At 38.9% G+C, this 17,983-nt stretch overlaps 1 protein-coding gene across 1 annotated transcript in view; it reads right to left on the reverse strand.

Annotated features, from left to right (window-relative positions):
- Positions 1-17,546, reverse strand: part of ZSWIM6 (zinc finger SWIM-type containing 6) — a 102,089-nt gene extending 84,543 nt beyond the window's left edge. The window contains exon 1 of the mRNA XM_088152733.1: positions 16,825-17,546. Coding sequence (XP_088008859.1) covers positions 16,825-17,536 — 712 coding nt within the window. The 5' untranslated portion in view covers positions 17,537-17,546. The remainder of the gene's footprint in view (positions 1-16,824) is intronic.
- Between the last annotated feature and the right edge of the window lie 437 nt (positions 17,547-17,983).

Here is a 17,983-nt window from a genome sequence, read left to right on the forward strand (position 1 = left end):
ATACAAAACGCTTTCTGAGTAGGTATCCGCAAAGCCGAGGAGATCATTAGGGAGACATTAACATTTTCATAATAAGATTAAAAACCATTTACTAAAAGCAGGTTGAAAATTTAACCCAGTGTTTTCAAACTTGGTAGCTTTAAGATGTGTGGACTTCAACTCCCAGAATTCCCCAACCAACTAAAAACAAGGGCTTTTTGTTTTTGCCAGGTTATTGATGGAATTTGTTCCTGCTCCCCGTCCGCCTGCCCCCTTTTATTACATCTCGGCACCAGTTAAAGATAATAATATTCACCAAACTGTTTAAGGAGACTTTTTATCTCAATTACTTATTAAATAGCAACAGAGCATTCACTTAATAATTACAGAGACATTTGTTTTAGTATTTACAATTTGCCGCAATTGCCATAGCAGTATAATGGTTAAGAAGTGAGGAACCCACCCATAAGATATACAACATAAACTAAATGTCAGGAGGAGCACATAATGGTTAAGAATTCTGAAAAAGCAATCACATTTTAAACAACTTTCCTCATCAGAAGAACTACATATCTCACTGACCTTAGATTTCAAAATGCTTTGCTGCCTCATTTTTAAATAGTGTTCAAATTGTTTACAAAAATGTTAACTGTCCCTTTTACTCTTTGGGCTATGAAAACAATCAATTTTTATGGAAACTATCCAAGTTCATAAAATAATCTGGGCAGGCTCCTAGAAAGTGTATAGTGTCTTCTTTAAATTGGCCTTAGGAAACTGAATTAATCTAATCTTTCTCAAAAAGTGAATGCGTTTAAAGCTTCCAAATGCTCTAAGCTATTTATCTGAATAAGTTTTCCCTATATGAACATGTATCTATTATTCCTAACTTTCAGAATGTTAACACATAATATATACAGAGCAGACTCACGAGTTACACAGTAAACGTATTTTTTAGATTTTGACTTGTGGTTTCCAATTTATAATTAGCTGATCCTTTTATATTTAAGTGGAGAAGGAAGCAGTAAGTTCCCAATTCATCTGCTTACTTGTGACAGGAGAAGAAAAGATCTCCCATCTAATCCCCAAGTATTTTCAAGGCAGAGCAATTTGGGAGGCATTTTTACCCTAGTCAACTCATGCAAATGAAGGGAATTTGGGAAACCAACAGCATTCATGTTCCCCTTTGCTAGTTGAACTGATCCTTACAGCTGAATCATGCGCTGCATTTCTGAGTTGGCTAACTGGCTTGACTGTTGATGGTCATATTTCAAAGCATCACATAAGAAATATCTAAAACGATATCTAGTATTGTTTTACCCCACCCGGAGCCCTCCAAATTGATTGGAATTACAACTTTCATTATTCCTTGCCAACATCACTCGTTTGAGTAAGGCTGATTTAAGTGGAGAATTAGAGAAAACTCATTTGGATACCAAACAATATTACTTCAAGAGCATTTTTACCTGAATTAATCAAAAAGCAATCAGTAATATTTAAGAAGCCATTAGATAACTGTATCATATGAATAGCCTTTCATGGTCTCCTTCAGTTATAGGTTATTAGGTTTACATAGATAAAATGTTGACTCCATCTGCTCTCAGGATTCCTTATAAAAAGTGTTCAGTAACAAACAAATGGCTCCTTGAGTTTTCCAGTTACAAAATGTATCATGTAGTTTTATGCCTACATGTAAAAGCAGCAGCATTTATTTAACTGGACAGACCTTCAGAGTAGATTTATCTGTTTCTGTACCTAGTTTCCTTCCAAGAAATCCAGGATCCCAAACATGCTTTCACAACAACCCAGGAGGTCAGATTGGGACAAAGAAATATGTTTACCTTCTGATGATGAATCACCTGCATTTCTGTAACCACAAAGTTAAAAATATAAAACTTACTATGGATTTCTGAATCTTAGAATTAAGCCATGTACAAATCATGGCTATCTAGGAACTACCTATGCTAGTTCTAAAAAAATGGCGAGAATTTGTATATATAGCAGACTATACATGCATTAGAAAAGGGGAAAGTATGAAAGACTACCCATGGATCTAAAGAAAACCAACTTCTCTTCATCTCCATCACTCACTGATTGCCCTGACATAGTTTGTACTGTAAAAGGATAGGCTGGCGGTTTGTTTCTTGCAGTAAGTGTTGTTTGTATCACAACTCTCCTTTGTTCATTACCAGCGTCTTAATACAAAAGTTCTGAAGGTTTGGCCTTTGATCATACATTTTATCTCAGGACATATTCATTAAAATTAAAATACAGATTCTCTTAAGTGTTAGTTTTGAACAGAAATATATAGTTTAGATAGTACAATCCAATAATACTTAATATAACTATATTTGCAATTTTACTTGAATGTCACATTCTACAAGTATGTGCCAAGACCACAGTAGAATTGTTAAAAGGCATGCTCAAGTAGTTATACAGTTGAAAACTACTCAAAAGGACAAAAGAAACTAAATTATATGCACACTCAGTTGTTCTCAACCTGATGAACCTCAGGTGTTTTGATATCACTTCCTATTAGTCCCAGCCAGCATGGCCAAAGGGAATGATGGAAACTGAAACAGGTACATTTGAAGGATAACTGGTTGAAGATCATTGTCCTAAATTATGAAATTGCCTTTAAATTTTTTCAGTTATCTGCACCCTTGATGTCCTGACACAATCCTGTTTCAGTTAATCTTGCTGTTGTCTTCTATTTAATTTAGATTGACCAACATTTATTTAGAAACAAGGTTTCATGATGTTTATTATCTGAAGAAATTCAATCACAGTTCCATTATCCCCACCAGCCTCTTTTGCCCATTAAGTGCCTTTTTTCCAGGTCAGAGACTTGATGCAAAGGGGAAAATCAAACTTCCTATCCAATGATTATAGTATAAACAACTGCTCTGTTAAAATGAGTTTGTCAGGACTAACTTTGATCTTAAATTGTATTACTGTAGTACAAAGCAGTCTCTAGAAACAGCCTCTCCCATCTGCTTGATGTGGCAGTGCACACTAGGCTGAATAATTTTAATTCAAACTTGGCTAGACCTTAGTGAATCAGCTACAATATTAGGCTAGGGTTTATCTTATTAAAAATATTGTTTCAAGCTGTAGATAACAACAATGAGTTTTAAGAATGGTATGATCAGCTCCTGCTCTGGATTCAATCCAGATTAAAATGACTGAAATTTTTCAGACCGAATTAGGAACAGACCTACTGAAATCAAAAGAACTTAACTTCAGGCATGCTGTCAAAGGGTAAAATCGAAGATGTGGAGAGAAGGGTTCTACTCAAGGAATATGACTCTCACCTACCTTTTTCAAATCTATAGCCTCTCCCATGTTCCTGATATCTTATGAAATTATGAAAATGTAGGGTATGCTAAGAAGGTAAAAATGTCCCCTTTGCCACTCTGTCACCAGAGACTGTCATAACAGGGTAACTGGAGATCATCAGGGTCGGGCACAGCATTAGAGAACATTTGCAGTGTGCAGGAGCACAAATGAACCTCTTCTCTTCAAGTAGTTAAAGCAGCCACATCTTTTGCAAAACTCATGCAACTGATTCAAAAGCTATTCTCAGTTGACTCCAAATGCAAACACATGAAAAGACAGGCAGAAAACTGTTTTACAAGCCATTCAAAAGTTGTAGCTGTTTTAACAATTCAAAGACAAATGCTTCATTAATGGTCTCCTGCATTGCAAAGAACCTCTTTTGAATTCTTTGCATAACCTTATAGACTACCACTAATTGTGATAAAGTCTGGATCCATCCCAATATAACATGATCTGTTTATATAGAATTAGACTTCTGACCCTAACTCTAACCCAACCTTTGAAATACTTTTGTGGACTATTTTATTTTATACTGGAGCAATAACATTTTGTATCTTTACTCACTACTGTCTGCTTAATTATTCAGAAAGTTAAAGTTCATTTAAAATAATGAACGTTAACCTGAAATCACTTTTCTAAAAAATTAATTAGTCAAGGAAGGACTATTTATTTTTTAAAAAAAACCTATTAAGGATGAGATTGTTTAATTTGACTCCTCAAAAATAAAAATACATGCTGGATTGAGTAATCCAGGCCAACGTAGCCAACCTGTAAGCTTCCAAGTATTAAAACAGCTCAAGCCAAGTCTAAACCATTGTAGGGGTTAATGCTAAATAATATTTATGGATCAAGATTAATTGAACTTCATCTAAGAAAAACTGGAACAAGAGAACCTAATGATAATTCTGATCATGAAACTCACAAACTACAGACTTTATTTTATAGAGGACTAGAGTCTCAAATCACTAAAACATTTATCTTAATACCCATGACATTTGAAAACATGTTTTAGAGAGTTGAAGTTAGAGATAGTTACATACTTTAATTTTGAACCTGGATCATTTCATCACATATGTTGGGGAAACATCTCACTTAGAAACTAATATAACAGAAACCAAAACATGGCTAATTCTACCAGACTCACTGGCTCAAACTGAGTTACACATTAAAAGGTCAGATTATTTTTTTTTGTTAAAGAATAGCATCAAACATAATAAAGGCCTTATTTTAATGTCCAAAAGGAACTTTACTCCAGGAACACAAGGCAGCTAATCAAGAACATTTTTACAGCCTCTAAGAAGTTACCGGACTTTGGCAACCTTGACAAATAAATTCAGTAACCATTATTACAATAGCTAGCCATTCCAAAGTTTATATTGTTTACTTAGATACTATTTCTTCTATGCCATGATTGTGCAAAAAAGGTATATATTTTGTCATATTTTACTTATACTAATTTCATGTAATTACACATTATTATTAAAGTAATTATTTTAATAATAAAATAATGATTGAAAATAACATCTGACTATAAGAAAAAACTACAGTTGGCCCAAGGCTTTTAGAGTGATCTTTACAATGCAGACAGAACATTATAGAAAAGAACTTGTGACTTTTAAATCATTTCATGTGGATTAAGCATATTTACAGAGGTTTCCTTAAACAAAACAATTCCAAATGACGGTGGACAGGTATAATCCAGAAGGAAAAAGTGAAGCACCTGTTTGGAAATATTGATATTAGCACATATTTGTATTTACTAAAGTAGAAAACCCTAACTCTATTTTTACCACAACTGGTTTGGTGACTTCAGTCCATATGAAGACAGAATTTTTCCACCAAGACCTCTTACTAATCAACATTAAAGGGAAAATCAAGAATTACATGTCAAAATGCTCTTATCTTCCAAAGGGTGCATAAAAAGGAAATGTCTAGCTAAGATTCCCTACTTCATATGCGGCCAATTGGCAACATGCTGTGGCCTTTGTGGGGAGTCAAGCCATTGCTATATTTCTCGTCATCTGCCACTGTCAAATCACACTACATAACATCACTTATCATCTGCTTAGCTGACTGAGAAAGCCATAACTTACTTGATAATGGCCAACAAGGATTATTCTTCTTACTCAGTATCTTCATTGTCTGTTCATTAGGGAAGCACATCTGAGATAACAGGGGATGCTGTACAAGGAGGATTACATGTCCTCCCTTCAGGCATCAGTCTGCACATCCAATGTATTCTAGCTTGGGCTACAACCAAGAAAACACAGTTCTGAAGTCACTCAGCCCTACTTGGCTGCATACGACTGTATACAAATTATCTACCTCAATGTTCATAAAGCCCTTTGATAGATATACCATATATGCTAAGAAATGTCAAAATTATGAGGTAGATTGGAAAGAAAGCAATACTGGTGCTGCTTTCCTCATGCCACTTCTCTGACAATTAAACTTCTCTCCCAAATGAAAGACAATCTTAAAAGCTTCTCAACGATTCTAAAATTATAACTGGAGTAATACTTTACTTTGTTATTAATTTACATACCTATTTCATACAAAAACAGATTGCAGACAGTAGTTTGACATGCCAACTAACAGGACTGGCATCCAAGTTCACGCTTTTAACAACCTCAGCATGCTTTTTTACTTGATGGTACTTCACTAACATCAATTTACAGAGGATGCCAACATAGTCTATGTTCATTAAAAATTATTAACATTATTGCTCATCATCACCATCACTAGGTGGAAGACTACAAGCTGTCCATTCCTGATCTACAATAACGGTCTTATTTTTCTTCTTAACATTTCCTTCACAAAACTCCTTTGGGGGCGGGGGCTCAGAAGCTGTCATACAGACAATGGGCTGCTTTCAAACTCTAAAGGTTTCTCATCTTGGTTGTTTTTGTTAGTGAAATAGGGGGCAGCGATTTTTGCTGATTTTCTCCTGCACCTTGAAAATGTGCTCAGGGGGATTGGGGAACAGCAGAGGGGAGGGGAGAGGAGAGGAGAGGAGAGGAGAGGAGAGGAGAGGAGAGGAGAGGAGAGGAGAGGAGAGGAGAGGAGAGGAGAGGAGAGGAGAGAGGCTGCCTTGCTACCGGGAGCATCCTAAAGAAACATTACATCCAACTCATTATTAAAGAGGGAGGGAGGAAGAAAAAGGCCATTACATTTTGAGAAAGTAAAAATTCTAGTAACAGAAGAGAAATTAATATGGCAACATGTCTTAGAAATAGGTGGTTATCAAGACAAATCACCTCTCCCCCCAATTAACTAAGACTTATTAATTATATTTTAGAATTATGATCTCAGATCCTCAGCTGGTTGAGTACATCTATGAATAATCATATGGAATCTGCACATCCACAGAAGAAAAACAGAATAATTTGTAAAACTTCCTTATTTATACATTTAAACTGACCTGCCGCTATTTTTAATCACCCAGCTCTACATTTCTAAAATGTTGCTATTATTATCTAGAAACAAGTAGGCATTTACAAGTTTTCATTTTAATCATACAGGAAATTACTAAAGTTATCTTCTACCAATCCTTGGGATTACTCAGGAGGCAAAATGGGAGGAGTGAGAGAAAAGTGAAAAAAAATATTTCCAGTCCTCAGACACTCAAGTTCTTTCTCAAAGCCTGGAATCTATCCAAACCTGCCTAAAGGACAAGCTCATTTTACCCTTTGAGCCTGAAACTATGAAATTTTGTCAGCTGTTCTCAAGTAAACAGCTGACTGATTTAACAGAAAATCCTTTTCATGCTGACTCAAGTGGGAATCACATTTTGCTCAAGAAACTTTGCTGCTATCATATGCAGAACAGCAACCATTTAAAGTGTTCAATAAAATGAGTCAGGCCTGAAATTATCTGCAGCCCAGCAGCCAGCAAAAATTCCTATAGAGTTAGGGGAAAAAAGGGGGGGGGGCAGCTCAAACATTTCAATATTATAATGCAGCCATCAGACATCTAGTTGACATTTAATATATCTGAGAATCTAGAAAAGTTAAGCGAGTATTAGTGAACTTGCATTAGGAACAGTTTTCCCCGCTAGCAAATATCCTGAGTAGACAAGCTATTTGCATAATTATTTAAAGAGCTGAACCTCAATGCAACAGACGTTCAGGTATCTGGAAGTTCTTACGCCAGAAAGATCTTCTCCACTAGCTTCATTGCTACTACTCAGTCTAGCCCTGTATTTCTCAACCTCAGCAGGCTTAAGATGTGTGGACCTAGCTCCCAGGATTCCCCAGAATTCTGCTTGAATTCTGGGAACTGAAGTCCACACATCTTAAACTTCTTGAAGTTGAGAAACACTGCTCTAGCCTATATGAAGTGTCCTGTGTTCACATAAGTGCTTCTTATTATCACTTGATCTCATTAAGACTTGGGATAGAATTAAAATCTATTCCAACATTAATCACTATATCTAATAGCACTTCCATTTAAAGTTTATTCTATTTTTACCTGGCTAGATATTAACAAATAATTACTTTCAAAGCATTTTTTATTCATTTACAGAAGATATAAACACACCTAGTTTTACACCATGGACTATATAGGTTGCAACCACTTCTCACAAATGGATTTAAACAACAGGGTTACTTTGATGGATTCAAAGCTCAAAGTTGCTCAACTCCAAATACAGACAATTAGTTTGTAAAGATACTAAGAAATTACACGTAAAAGCATACTATATCTTTGCAACTTTTTACATTTGTTACTCCAATCATCTTGAACTAGCAAAAGTAAACTATTAACAATTTTTAAAAAATGATTTAAGTTCACAAAGTAGCATTACATTGTGAAATACTAGTAAATAAAGCACTAAAAAGCAAAAAGATTGGAATGCTCACATAGCGGATTTAAACATATTCATATACTCTCACTTCACAATGGTTTAGACCAGTGTTGTCCAAACTTGGCCACTTTGAGTGGACTTCAACTCCCAGAATTCCCCAGCCAGCCATGATGGCTGGGGAATTCTGGGAGTTGAAGTCCACTCATTTTAAAGTGGCCAAGTTTGGACAACACTGGTTTAGACATTGTCCAGCCAAAGCTAAGCATTTAGCTCCCAGATTTATGAATGTGCTTAACCCTTCCCCGTTTAGATCAATGGGACTTCAAAGTATACAAGTTGGCTGGACCTTCTGTAATTTCTAAATTACATTATTCCATGTAACAATTTTTTACTCAGAAATACATCCCACAAGATTTAGGGGTATTACAGCGTAATATACAGAGCTCAACTGTTCCAATAACAAACCATGTTCAAGTTGCTTAACCTCTATCTAAAAGTATTCTAAACATTCCAAGATGGCAACCAGCACAAACAGAAAAATGGCCATATACAGTCCAAGTTCTGTACTATGTTTTAAGAATTTCTTGCGGCCCAAAGAAGTTAAAATATTCAGATGTACCCATCTGTAATTTAGTATCTACAAATGCATAATTCAATAAATCAATTATTGCAGGATGTAATCTAAACTAGACAACAACCAGTTCTGACTGCAAGAACTGGTTTTGCCTTGGTTCCTCCTCCTCCTCCTCCACCTTGGTCAGTCTGCTGGACTCTCGCCTTGGATCTCACCTAGTACAGAACTGGACTAGCCTTGTTCCTAAGTTGCCAATGGGGCCATGGCTGTAGAGGAAAGCAGCCAGTGGGGGCACAGACAGCCGGAGTGCAGCTGTGAGCAGTCTGGACCTGCTGCTGGAGAATGTGTGTGCGCTACTCAGCATGTGCCTCTTGGTCCTTTGTCTCTTCCTTATAGAAAGAAGAACGTAACAATCAGTTTGGAAGAATTGGATCAACGCAACTAGGTAACAAGTAAGTGATTTCAAGGTTGAATGCATAAAAGCACATTTTGTAAAATCAAATATCATGAAATATAAACTTCACATCATAAGTTTTTATTATTTTTGAAGCTAAATGGCATAAAAACTTGCATTCTGGATTAAAATGAAACATTTTGAGTTTTAACTGATAACATGTAATGCTTCCACATGAAAATGGAGAGAATAACATAAATTATGTTCTCAGAGAAAAGAGTCAATTGCCATTATACAGTATGTGATGTCATTCTTCATTTTTATATTTAACTTACAACATAATATATGATCAAGAATTGTTACTGGTGAAACTTATAGTACTATTTTCTTTTAACTACAAAAGGTAATTACTTATAAGGAATCCTATGGAATACGTTATTGAAGAGACTACCGTAACTTTTCCCAACCTGATTCCTTCCAGATGTGGCCATATCTAGCTAGGGATGAATGCAGAATTGTAGACCTTACACACAGACAAGCTTTATTTATTTATTTAATTTGCTAGATGGCATGCAATGTCTCACCAATCCTTGCTCTCAAAATCCAATAAAATCTAAATGCCACACATGAAAATTCATTAAAATACTCTTATTTAAATAATAAAGATTTTAACAATGTATTTATTATGGAATTTATTTCATTATAGAATTTATAGGCTGCCCCAATCCATCATGACTCTGGGCAGCTAACAAAATATAACAATTAAAAGAGAAGATTAAAAACAAATAAATGGCATTGCCAAAAAGAAAAAAATTCCAGAAAAAAAAAGCCAGGAACCATTCAAAAGACAAATCACCACGCAAGGGGTCCATCATCCACTCTCACACAGGGTCTGGGTTGGAGCCAGGTTTAAAGGGTTTGTTTAAACAGGGCCAAAAATCCAAGGCACTCAATACTGCAATATATTATGAAATATTTTATTTCAGTCAGTATTGTATTACTAGCTTTTGGTTAAAATTAGCAAGGATTCTGCATCTTAAAAATCCCAACATTGCCTAGTTTCAGGCTTCACGGGACAAGAGAAGCCTTGGAATCCAGGCTCAGGTCTCCTACTCCTCCCTTCAACCTGACCTTCCTTTTCCACTGGGTCTTCCATGAAAGCCCTTATTATTTTCAGTGGATCTGACACCAATTAACAATAAAAGAGGAACTTATAAAAACAGACAAGCTGTTACAACAAGACAAGAGGTAAATCACCTACATTTCCAACACATTACTGTACTTTCTTAAATGAGCTTCCAGCATATCCGATCAGCTAAATCCAGAAGGGAGAATTTAAATTTACTGACAAGTTCTACAGCATCATTCCAATTAATGTCAGACCTCTTCAGCCACTGCCCAAACACAACTTCCAGCTATTTCAAAGACTGTCAGATGTACTCACTTGCAATAAGATTTTATTTAAAAAAAATTAAAATTAAGCTTTCCTTTTACAGGTTTAGTATTACAGATTCTTTCAGTTTCCATTTTACAGATTAAAGACCTCATGTTTTTCATTTATACTGTAGCTATTGTATGGCTGTTTCAGGCATGAAACTCTTGTTTTTGAGAGATAGCCCCAATTTAGTTAGAAACCTTAACATTAAGAGGCAGGAAATGTAGTCACAGTAAATGAATTATTGTAAAGCAAAAGAATGCTATGGGGCCCATCTAAAAAAAAAAAACACCTACAGATGGGACGGGAAAAGTATTTCAATAGGGATATAAATTCTTATACAGATTTATTAAACTTATATATTCAAGATTTTATTGCAGAAAAAGTCAGGACACTGGCATGTAAATCATGCTTCACACATTATAGTGGCTGGTTTCACAGAAGAGATTAAGACAAAATCAAATAAGGTGCATTATGGCTTAGCAGCCGTGTGAACCAGAACAGTGGCACAACCATATCCTCAAGCCAGTCTTCATATCTTCCTTTGCTTCAAAGACCAGGAGCAAACTGAATTTCAGGAATTGTACCTGATGTTAAAATATAGCAACTAGAGAAGACAACTTGATTACTTACATGCCATCTGTATTTAATCTGCTTTACAATTTACTATTGTACTAAAATTCAACTGGCTTTGGAATGCCTAGCTATAATCTATAAGACTGCTTTGATGAAAAAATAAAATAATCAAATACACCCACTTTCATAGTTATAGGTATACACAATGTACAGGTGTTGTACTACATGAACACCCAAGAGGCTTTCTTGGCATCAAAACTGGATTAACTAGTAGGTGAAATTCTAACCTGCTTACCCTCTAGAAGCATTTTAAGTTGTGCAATATAAAATGTTTTACCTATTTTTGTTTTACTACTGACTTCACACAAGCTTAAGGTGTGGTTTATGCACACTATAGTTGGTGCCAAAATGTGCAAAACATAACAGAGTCATCAAGTATGCAGATTTAGAATTTTGCCTAAAAGTGAGATAATAATCAAATAAATCTACTTTCATTTCAAAAGCCATTTGACTTCCACCATCCCAACACGTTATTTCTTTACATGAAAACCACAAATGGGGTGGAGTTAAGGAACTGGGTAGAAAACAGGCACTGCTTAAAAAACAACCTTCATGTACACAGAAGTATCAGAGACAGACTACCTTTAAAAAAAAAAAGGTAACCTTTGGAAATATATTAATGGCCAGAAGTATTGGCTCATAAAAAAATTAACTACAGAATGTGGTTTGCAAAATTAACTATGCAATAACTAAGTATGTAAATATGCTCTGACTGGAAGCAGAATTATTTCTCAGTCCTCAAATCGTAACACAGGAAGTTTAACCATGCCAACCTTTTAGAAAACAAATTGAATTGTTTATGAGGTCCTGACTTTGGAGATATTGTGAGGGTGCAATCTTATGGACAGAATCTCTTGGAGAATAAGAAGTCCTAATGAATGAGAAGGGTCTTGGCAAAATCTGCAGCAGAACCTGCCCAGGCTGTAGTTCTGTCCACACTTCCTTGTTACATTTTCCCCCCAAAATATACAAAGCTCCTTTAAATTTCACATATCAACCATGAAGCAATTATAACACAGATGTGCAAATGAAGCTACAACTGGAATTATCACATCTCAATCTGCAGCTCTGCTGGCATGAGACATCTATCTCAAATATATCATGCCATGGAGCAAAGACAAACACAGATATCTGAAACAGCAATCAGAAAACTATAATAATTATCTATCAAAATAAACCAAGCTATAGACATAATAGAATGAAAATTCCCAATAAATATGTAGTGCATTATTAGAACTACCAAACTCTACAATCCAAGAATGGATGTTTATGTGCTCCAAATTCCATCAATGTAGCTAAGGTCCTTATCTCCAGGTTACTTCATTAATAATTTTCAACTATTTTTATTCACTGAAAACACCAGCAAGGGGGAAAACATCTGTAGACAAAGGGTTGAGCTCCACAGGAACGAGATCATTTTTTAAAGCATTTTTTCTTTAATGTGATTGTATGGCTCCTAGTTACAAAGAATGTCATGCTAACTGCTTACTTATTATAAAGTTGCAAAATGCTTGTTCTTAGTAGCCTTGCAAATTAGAATGCAAATAATGCTCCCTGAAAAATAGCAAAATTTTAAAATTTTGATTGCTAAATTGTTTTACAGATCAAATTCAGCCAGTGACAAAGGCAGCTTAATATATTAAAAAATAAAATAATAAATACCTAAGTTTCTGATATACACACCATATGTACCATGTTCCCATTTTTTTCATCCTAAAGATTAACACTAAACTTGATAAAAAAATAATCCCCACATATGGTTTCACACAAGCATATAATGTGCAACTATATTTATAAAGTAAATGCATTCTTTAGAATCTAATAGCTGTGGATATGCTCTCCACGCACTAGATCCAAGGAGCTAAAGAACTAAGAGATATATGTATGTATGTTTTTTTTTTAAGGCAATAGTTAGACTTCTTGGTGTATATAACAAATTGTTGGCAAATAACCTTGACCACAGTTTGACAAACATGTTACCTTTTATTTTAAAAATTCTAACTATGGAACCTCATATAACAATAGTCTGGAAGTATAGGACATTCCATATGAAAGACATAATTCTAGCCTGTTAAAAAACATGGGAACATATTTTAAAACATTTTTTTACCATGACCCATGTTTTTAACAATATGACTGACTACAGGACTATACATTACTGTTTTTTCAAAGCAGAGGTGGCATATACATTTTAAACTCTCAATTAACACAATTCCAAGCAATATTTCTTTTGATTAGAGAAAGGGTCTTAGCTCAGTGACAGAGCTCATACCTGGCATAAGAAAAGTTCTATGTTTAATACTTAGAATTTTCAGGCATGTTGTAGAAAGAGCCTAGGCTGTGCTGACAATGCTAAGTTAGAAGAGCCAGCAATATGAACTTCCTATACTGTGTTTTTGTTAAATGTCAGAAGACAAAGCTGAATGACTAACATACAATATTAATCAACTTCTGTTAAATTCTTTGACATTGAAGATATGCTAACCAGCATTAAAAATGTTTACATAGGAATTATGCCACTCTGTAGCACAGTATTTGAACAAGTTACTATTCCAATAGTTGAACTGGGTGGATTGGTCATGCACTGTACATCACACATTTGAACAACATGACAGCAGAATGGCTTTTTATACAGACTTTTTCTTAACCAAAGGATGTGTTAAACAGCTTCAAAAGCAGCTTCCCATAAATCTAAAGGAGGATAAGTTATAAGATCATCTAAAACCAATTTACAAAATAACATCTAAAATGATAATAATCTAATTCAGCATCTTAAGGTGAAGGACCATTTGCAAGGGTCTACTTACCTGTGAACCTTACTCTTTTACTCTTCTTGTCTTGTAAAACTTTTAACCAATCTTACTAAGCCCAGCACTTACTGCAGGAAATTATTACTGTATGATGTTTCTGACTGTTAGCCACTCAGAGCCCTTGGGAACTAACAGCACACAAATACAGTAATACATATGCATGATTTGGAAAACCTCATCATTTGTTATATCTTCTCTTACCACACCCCATATAAAGTCACATTTTAAATAATGCTGTAAAAGGCAAAGTTTCCATACATTACTAACTTGGAGGTTTTCCAAACAGATCATGTAAGGAAGAAATGAAAGTACACTTCCAGCATGAAGCATTTACTGGATGTTTATTTAAGTGTTCCAGAAGCAACAGTGGACACAAGTTCTATTAATGCATATTTTCCTCTGTTGCATTGACCTTTGACAACGTCATTCAAGGCTCCTTCTCCTGTTGAGGCTTCAGAAGGGTCCCCCCCCCTTTTCAGGATTTCTTAATGAGGCCTCTTCTAAATGCTGAAAGCAAGCAAAGCTAAGCCCATGCTGGGTGTCTGTCTCTCAGAGAAGATTGCATCTTTTATTTATCACCTCTTGGATTTATTTTCACAGTGAATTCCAAGCTTAAATGTAATCAGCCAAGAAACCCTCACTACATACCCTACTGTCATTTCTCATCCCTTGCAAGTGGAGTCAAACAGGGAGGGGGGGAGCCCTCAGCAAGACCAGCCAAACCAGAAGAGGCTCTGTTCTAGTGGTGGCACCACAAATGGAGAGATGCCTCCAACTTCTGCTAGAGGGATAGATACAGAAGTCTTGAGGAATGTTAATTAGAACTTAGAGGAGTGCCCAAAGCTAAATCATGTGCAACAGAAGGAGAAAGCAATATGGGGAGAATGTGGTCTGCCTCACAATTCAGCAATTCCATTTTGATTCAGGCTGCCCTTAACCTTTTAGCTTGGATACAGATATAAATCCCATACTAACACAGATGGCAATTTTAACTGAAACAGCCACATTTTTAAAGACCAAGAAAACACAGATCTTGGACAGGAAAGTCTGAATGGTCTTTTCCAAAAATCACTTCTACATGCTGGACAGTTAGAAATTGGGAGAGAAGAAACCCACAAAACTCACAGACTGCGTTTACATTTCCAAGAGAGGAAGATGAGCAAATCTGAGCGGAGGATAAATAGAGTTGTGCAGCTTTAACATCTCCAGATTGCCTTCCCCACTGTCAGCTCCTTGCTATTTTGCAGACAGTGAAAAGCGAAGAAAGAAGCTCTTTTGTTTGGCTTCCCCCTTTCATGGAGAAAAAATATCTCTCTAAAAAGGACACAAATAAACATAAAAATGAAGGATGTCAGCTTCATCAGTGGGGGAATTTCCAAAAAGCCATCAAAGATATGCTGCCAAAATATAACTCTCTTGAAAATGCAACAAAAAAAGACTCAGCACCACAGAGGACCTTGCCTCGCCCTGAGCAGGAAGTTTTAAAACGGGAACCATCTATCCATTTTGTCCTTTGAGCAGAGGCAAACCTTCGAATAAAAAAAAACGAGAGAAAGCAAAGTCATCCTACAGACCTTTAGCACCCCTTTAACTGGAAGAAGTAACCACTCCCCACTTTCGCCTCCTTGAAGGACAGAAATGGGATGGGAATCCACCTCCAAAGCCCCATGATTGAAAGAAAGGAGGAGTTAAAGAGGAATAGGAAGAACAGCGCAAGCATTACAGGAAAGTATTATTTCATGGAGAAACCAGCACAGTCTCCCTTACTCTGCAGCAAGGTGGAATGGGAGAAAAAGAAACCAGCTACATCCTCCAGCTATTTGGCAGCACTTGAGGCTGGCTCTGCCTTCCTGCACAGTTTCTCCTTGGCAGCCCATTTTCCCCGCCCCTGCATCGCATCGCAGACAGACTTCGTTGTTTCATCAACAATCTGACAGCTTTATGACCCAATGACCTACCCCCACTGCCATCGATAACAAAAACCTGGAGATGCAGGCTGGACACAAGAGCACTCTAGGACTTTGTGCCAAGCCAATGCTAGATGCGATTTCCTTCTCAAGTGCTGCTGTCCTAGAAATGTCTTTGTTTAAAGGCTCACAGTCTCCCCTGGCAAATCCCAAAGACACCCTTGCTTCCCTCCCTCCCTCCCTCCCGCCCGCCCGCCCACCCACCGGAGCTTCCCAGAGGATTCTCCTGCTGATTCATTGCCATTCATACTCCTTGATCTTTGGGGGGGGGGGGAGGAGAATAAAGAGAAAAATAAAAGTGACAGAAGTGGGTCTTTCTATGGATGATAATATAGGATAAAAGGTGGAAAGTGTGTGGCTCTGGAAGGTGCTGGGACAGCAAAAACAAGCTACTGATATAGGATTATAATGTTCTGGGACTAGCGCTGCCTTTTTAACAAATACATAAAGTAATCCACAGAAATACGAGGGTGGCTCCCTTGATTGGATGCAAAGAGACAAATTGGAATTAGGTGGAGCAGCCTCAAAACAGATTTAAAGGAGAAGCTACGGGAGGGGGGGTGTCGGGGGGAAGGAAGGCGCCTGGGCAGTCTGTATTCTTAGGGAACTGACTGAGGGAATGGGAATAAAGAAAACTTAAGAGAAAAAAGGCTCGCTGGGGTTTTCAGGCGGCGGAAGCAGGAGGAGGACGCCCGACTGTACAGGTGAATGAGCCAAGAGAGTCAGGCTTCAAGAATGCGAGCGGGAGGGAGGACTCCGACGAGACCGTGACCCGAAGGACGGGGACGGGAAGCAAACTGGGGCGGGGGGGGGGAACGACGGCATCACCCTCTCACCGCCTCCCACCCACCCACCCACCCACCCCTGCACCGAAGACCGAATGACTCACCGACTTGCAGGACGTTGTCGACGCAGCCGCCGTCGAGCAAAGCTATGCCCCTGCGGAAGGGCAGGCGGTTCTCGTCGGCGGCGGGGTCGGTCGCGCCGCCGCCGCCGGGCGCGGCGTTGTTGGTCCCCCCGCTTCCGCCGCTGTTGTTGGAGACGGCGCTGGCGAGAGAGGCGCCACCGCCGGCGGTACCCGTGGAAGCCGCGGCGGCGGACCCCCCGCCCGAGGCGGCGGCTGAAGCGTTGCTGGCGGAGGAATCCTCGGCGGCGGCGCCGGTGTTGAAGGAGGAGTACATGCAGATCTCCCTCTCGCTGCGGGGGAAGGACCAGTACACGATGCGGCGCTGCACGGGCTCCGGGATGCGCTCGAACCGCTCCTCCACCCGCTGGAACGGCCACTTCTCCGCTACCCGCCGCGCCGCGATGTCCAGCAGAGACTCCGGGCTCTGCGTCTTGCCCAACGGCAGCACTCCGAACGCGGCATAAGCCGCGGCGAGGGCAGAGGGGAAAGCGACGGCGGCTGAGGAAGCGGCAGCGGCGGCCGACGAGGGACCCGCGACGCACAGAGCCCCGCCGCCGCCGAGGCCGACATCCACGCCGCCGCCACCGCCGCCGCCGCCGCCGCCTGCCCGCTGTCCCGGCCTGCAGCCAGCACCATACCCAGGTCTGCAGCAAAGGCGCTTGGCGGGGGCAGGGAGCTGTCCGCGCTCCGCCATGATCGCGCCGCTTCTAAGCAGACAGCGGAAGTGGTTTTACTCTATAAACGGCACCAGGAAGGGAGCAAGAGACTGCCGGAGCGGCAGGTCCCGCCTACCAGGACCATATACGGTCAAAAGAGGAGGGAGCCTTCCGCCTGGCCCACAAAAGGAGGGGAGGAGAAAGGGGCGGGCATATGCAAAAGTTAGCGGCCACAAACATAAATAGAACGCGCCCTGCGGCCGTGTGCTCGCCGCGTCAGCCGTGACGGGTTGGCGGCGGCCGTGTTCAAACATGGTAGGGTGGAGATTGGAGCCGGAGGCCTGTGTTCGGCCGATCCCAAATGGGCGAGGGGGCGGGGTTGCGCGCGGGCGGCTCTCTGAAACACGCACCGAGTTGATAGGGAGGTAAAAGGAGATTATGTGATGGGCGCGCGCGCGAGCGTTACGCAGGACCACGCCCAAGAC

The sequence above is a fragment of the Python bivittatus genome, unplaced genomic scaffold (assembly GCF_059951505.1).
Source record: "Python bivittatus isolate LINGU-HERP-01145 unplaced genomic scaffold, Pbiv_v1 ctg000570_np1212, whole genome shotgun sequence".
NCBI lineage: Eukaryota > Metazoa > Chordata > Lepidosauria > Squamata > Pythonidae > Python > Python bivittatus.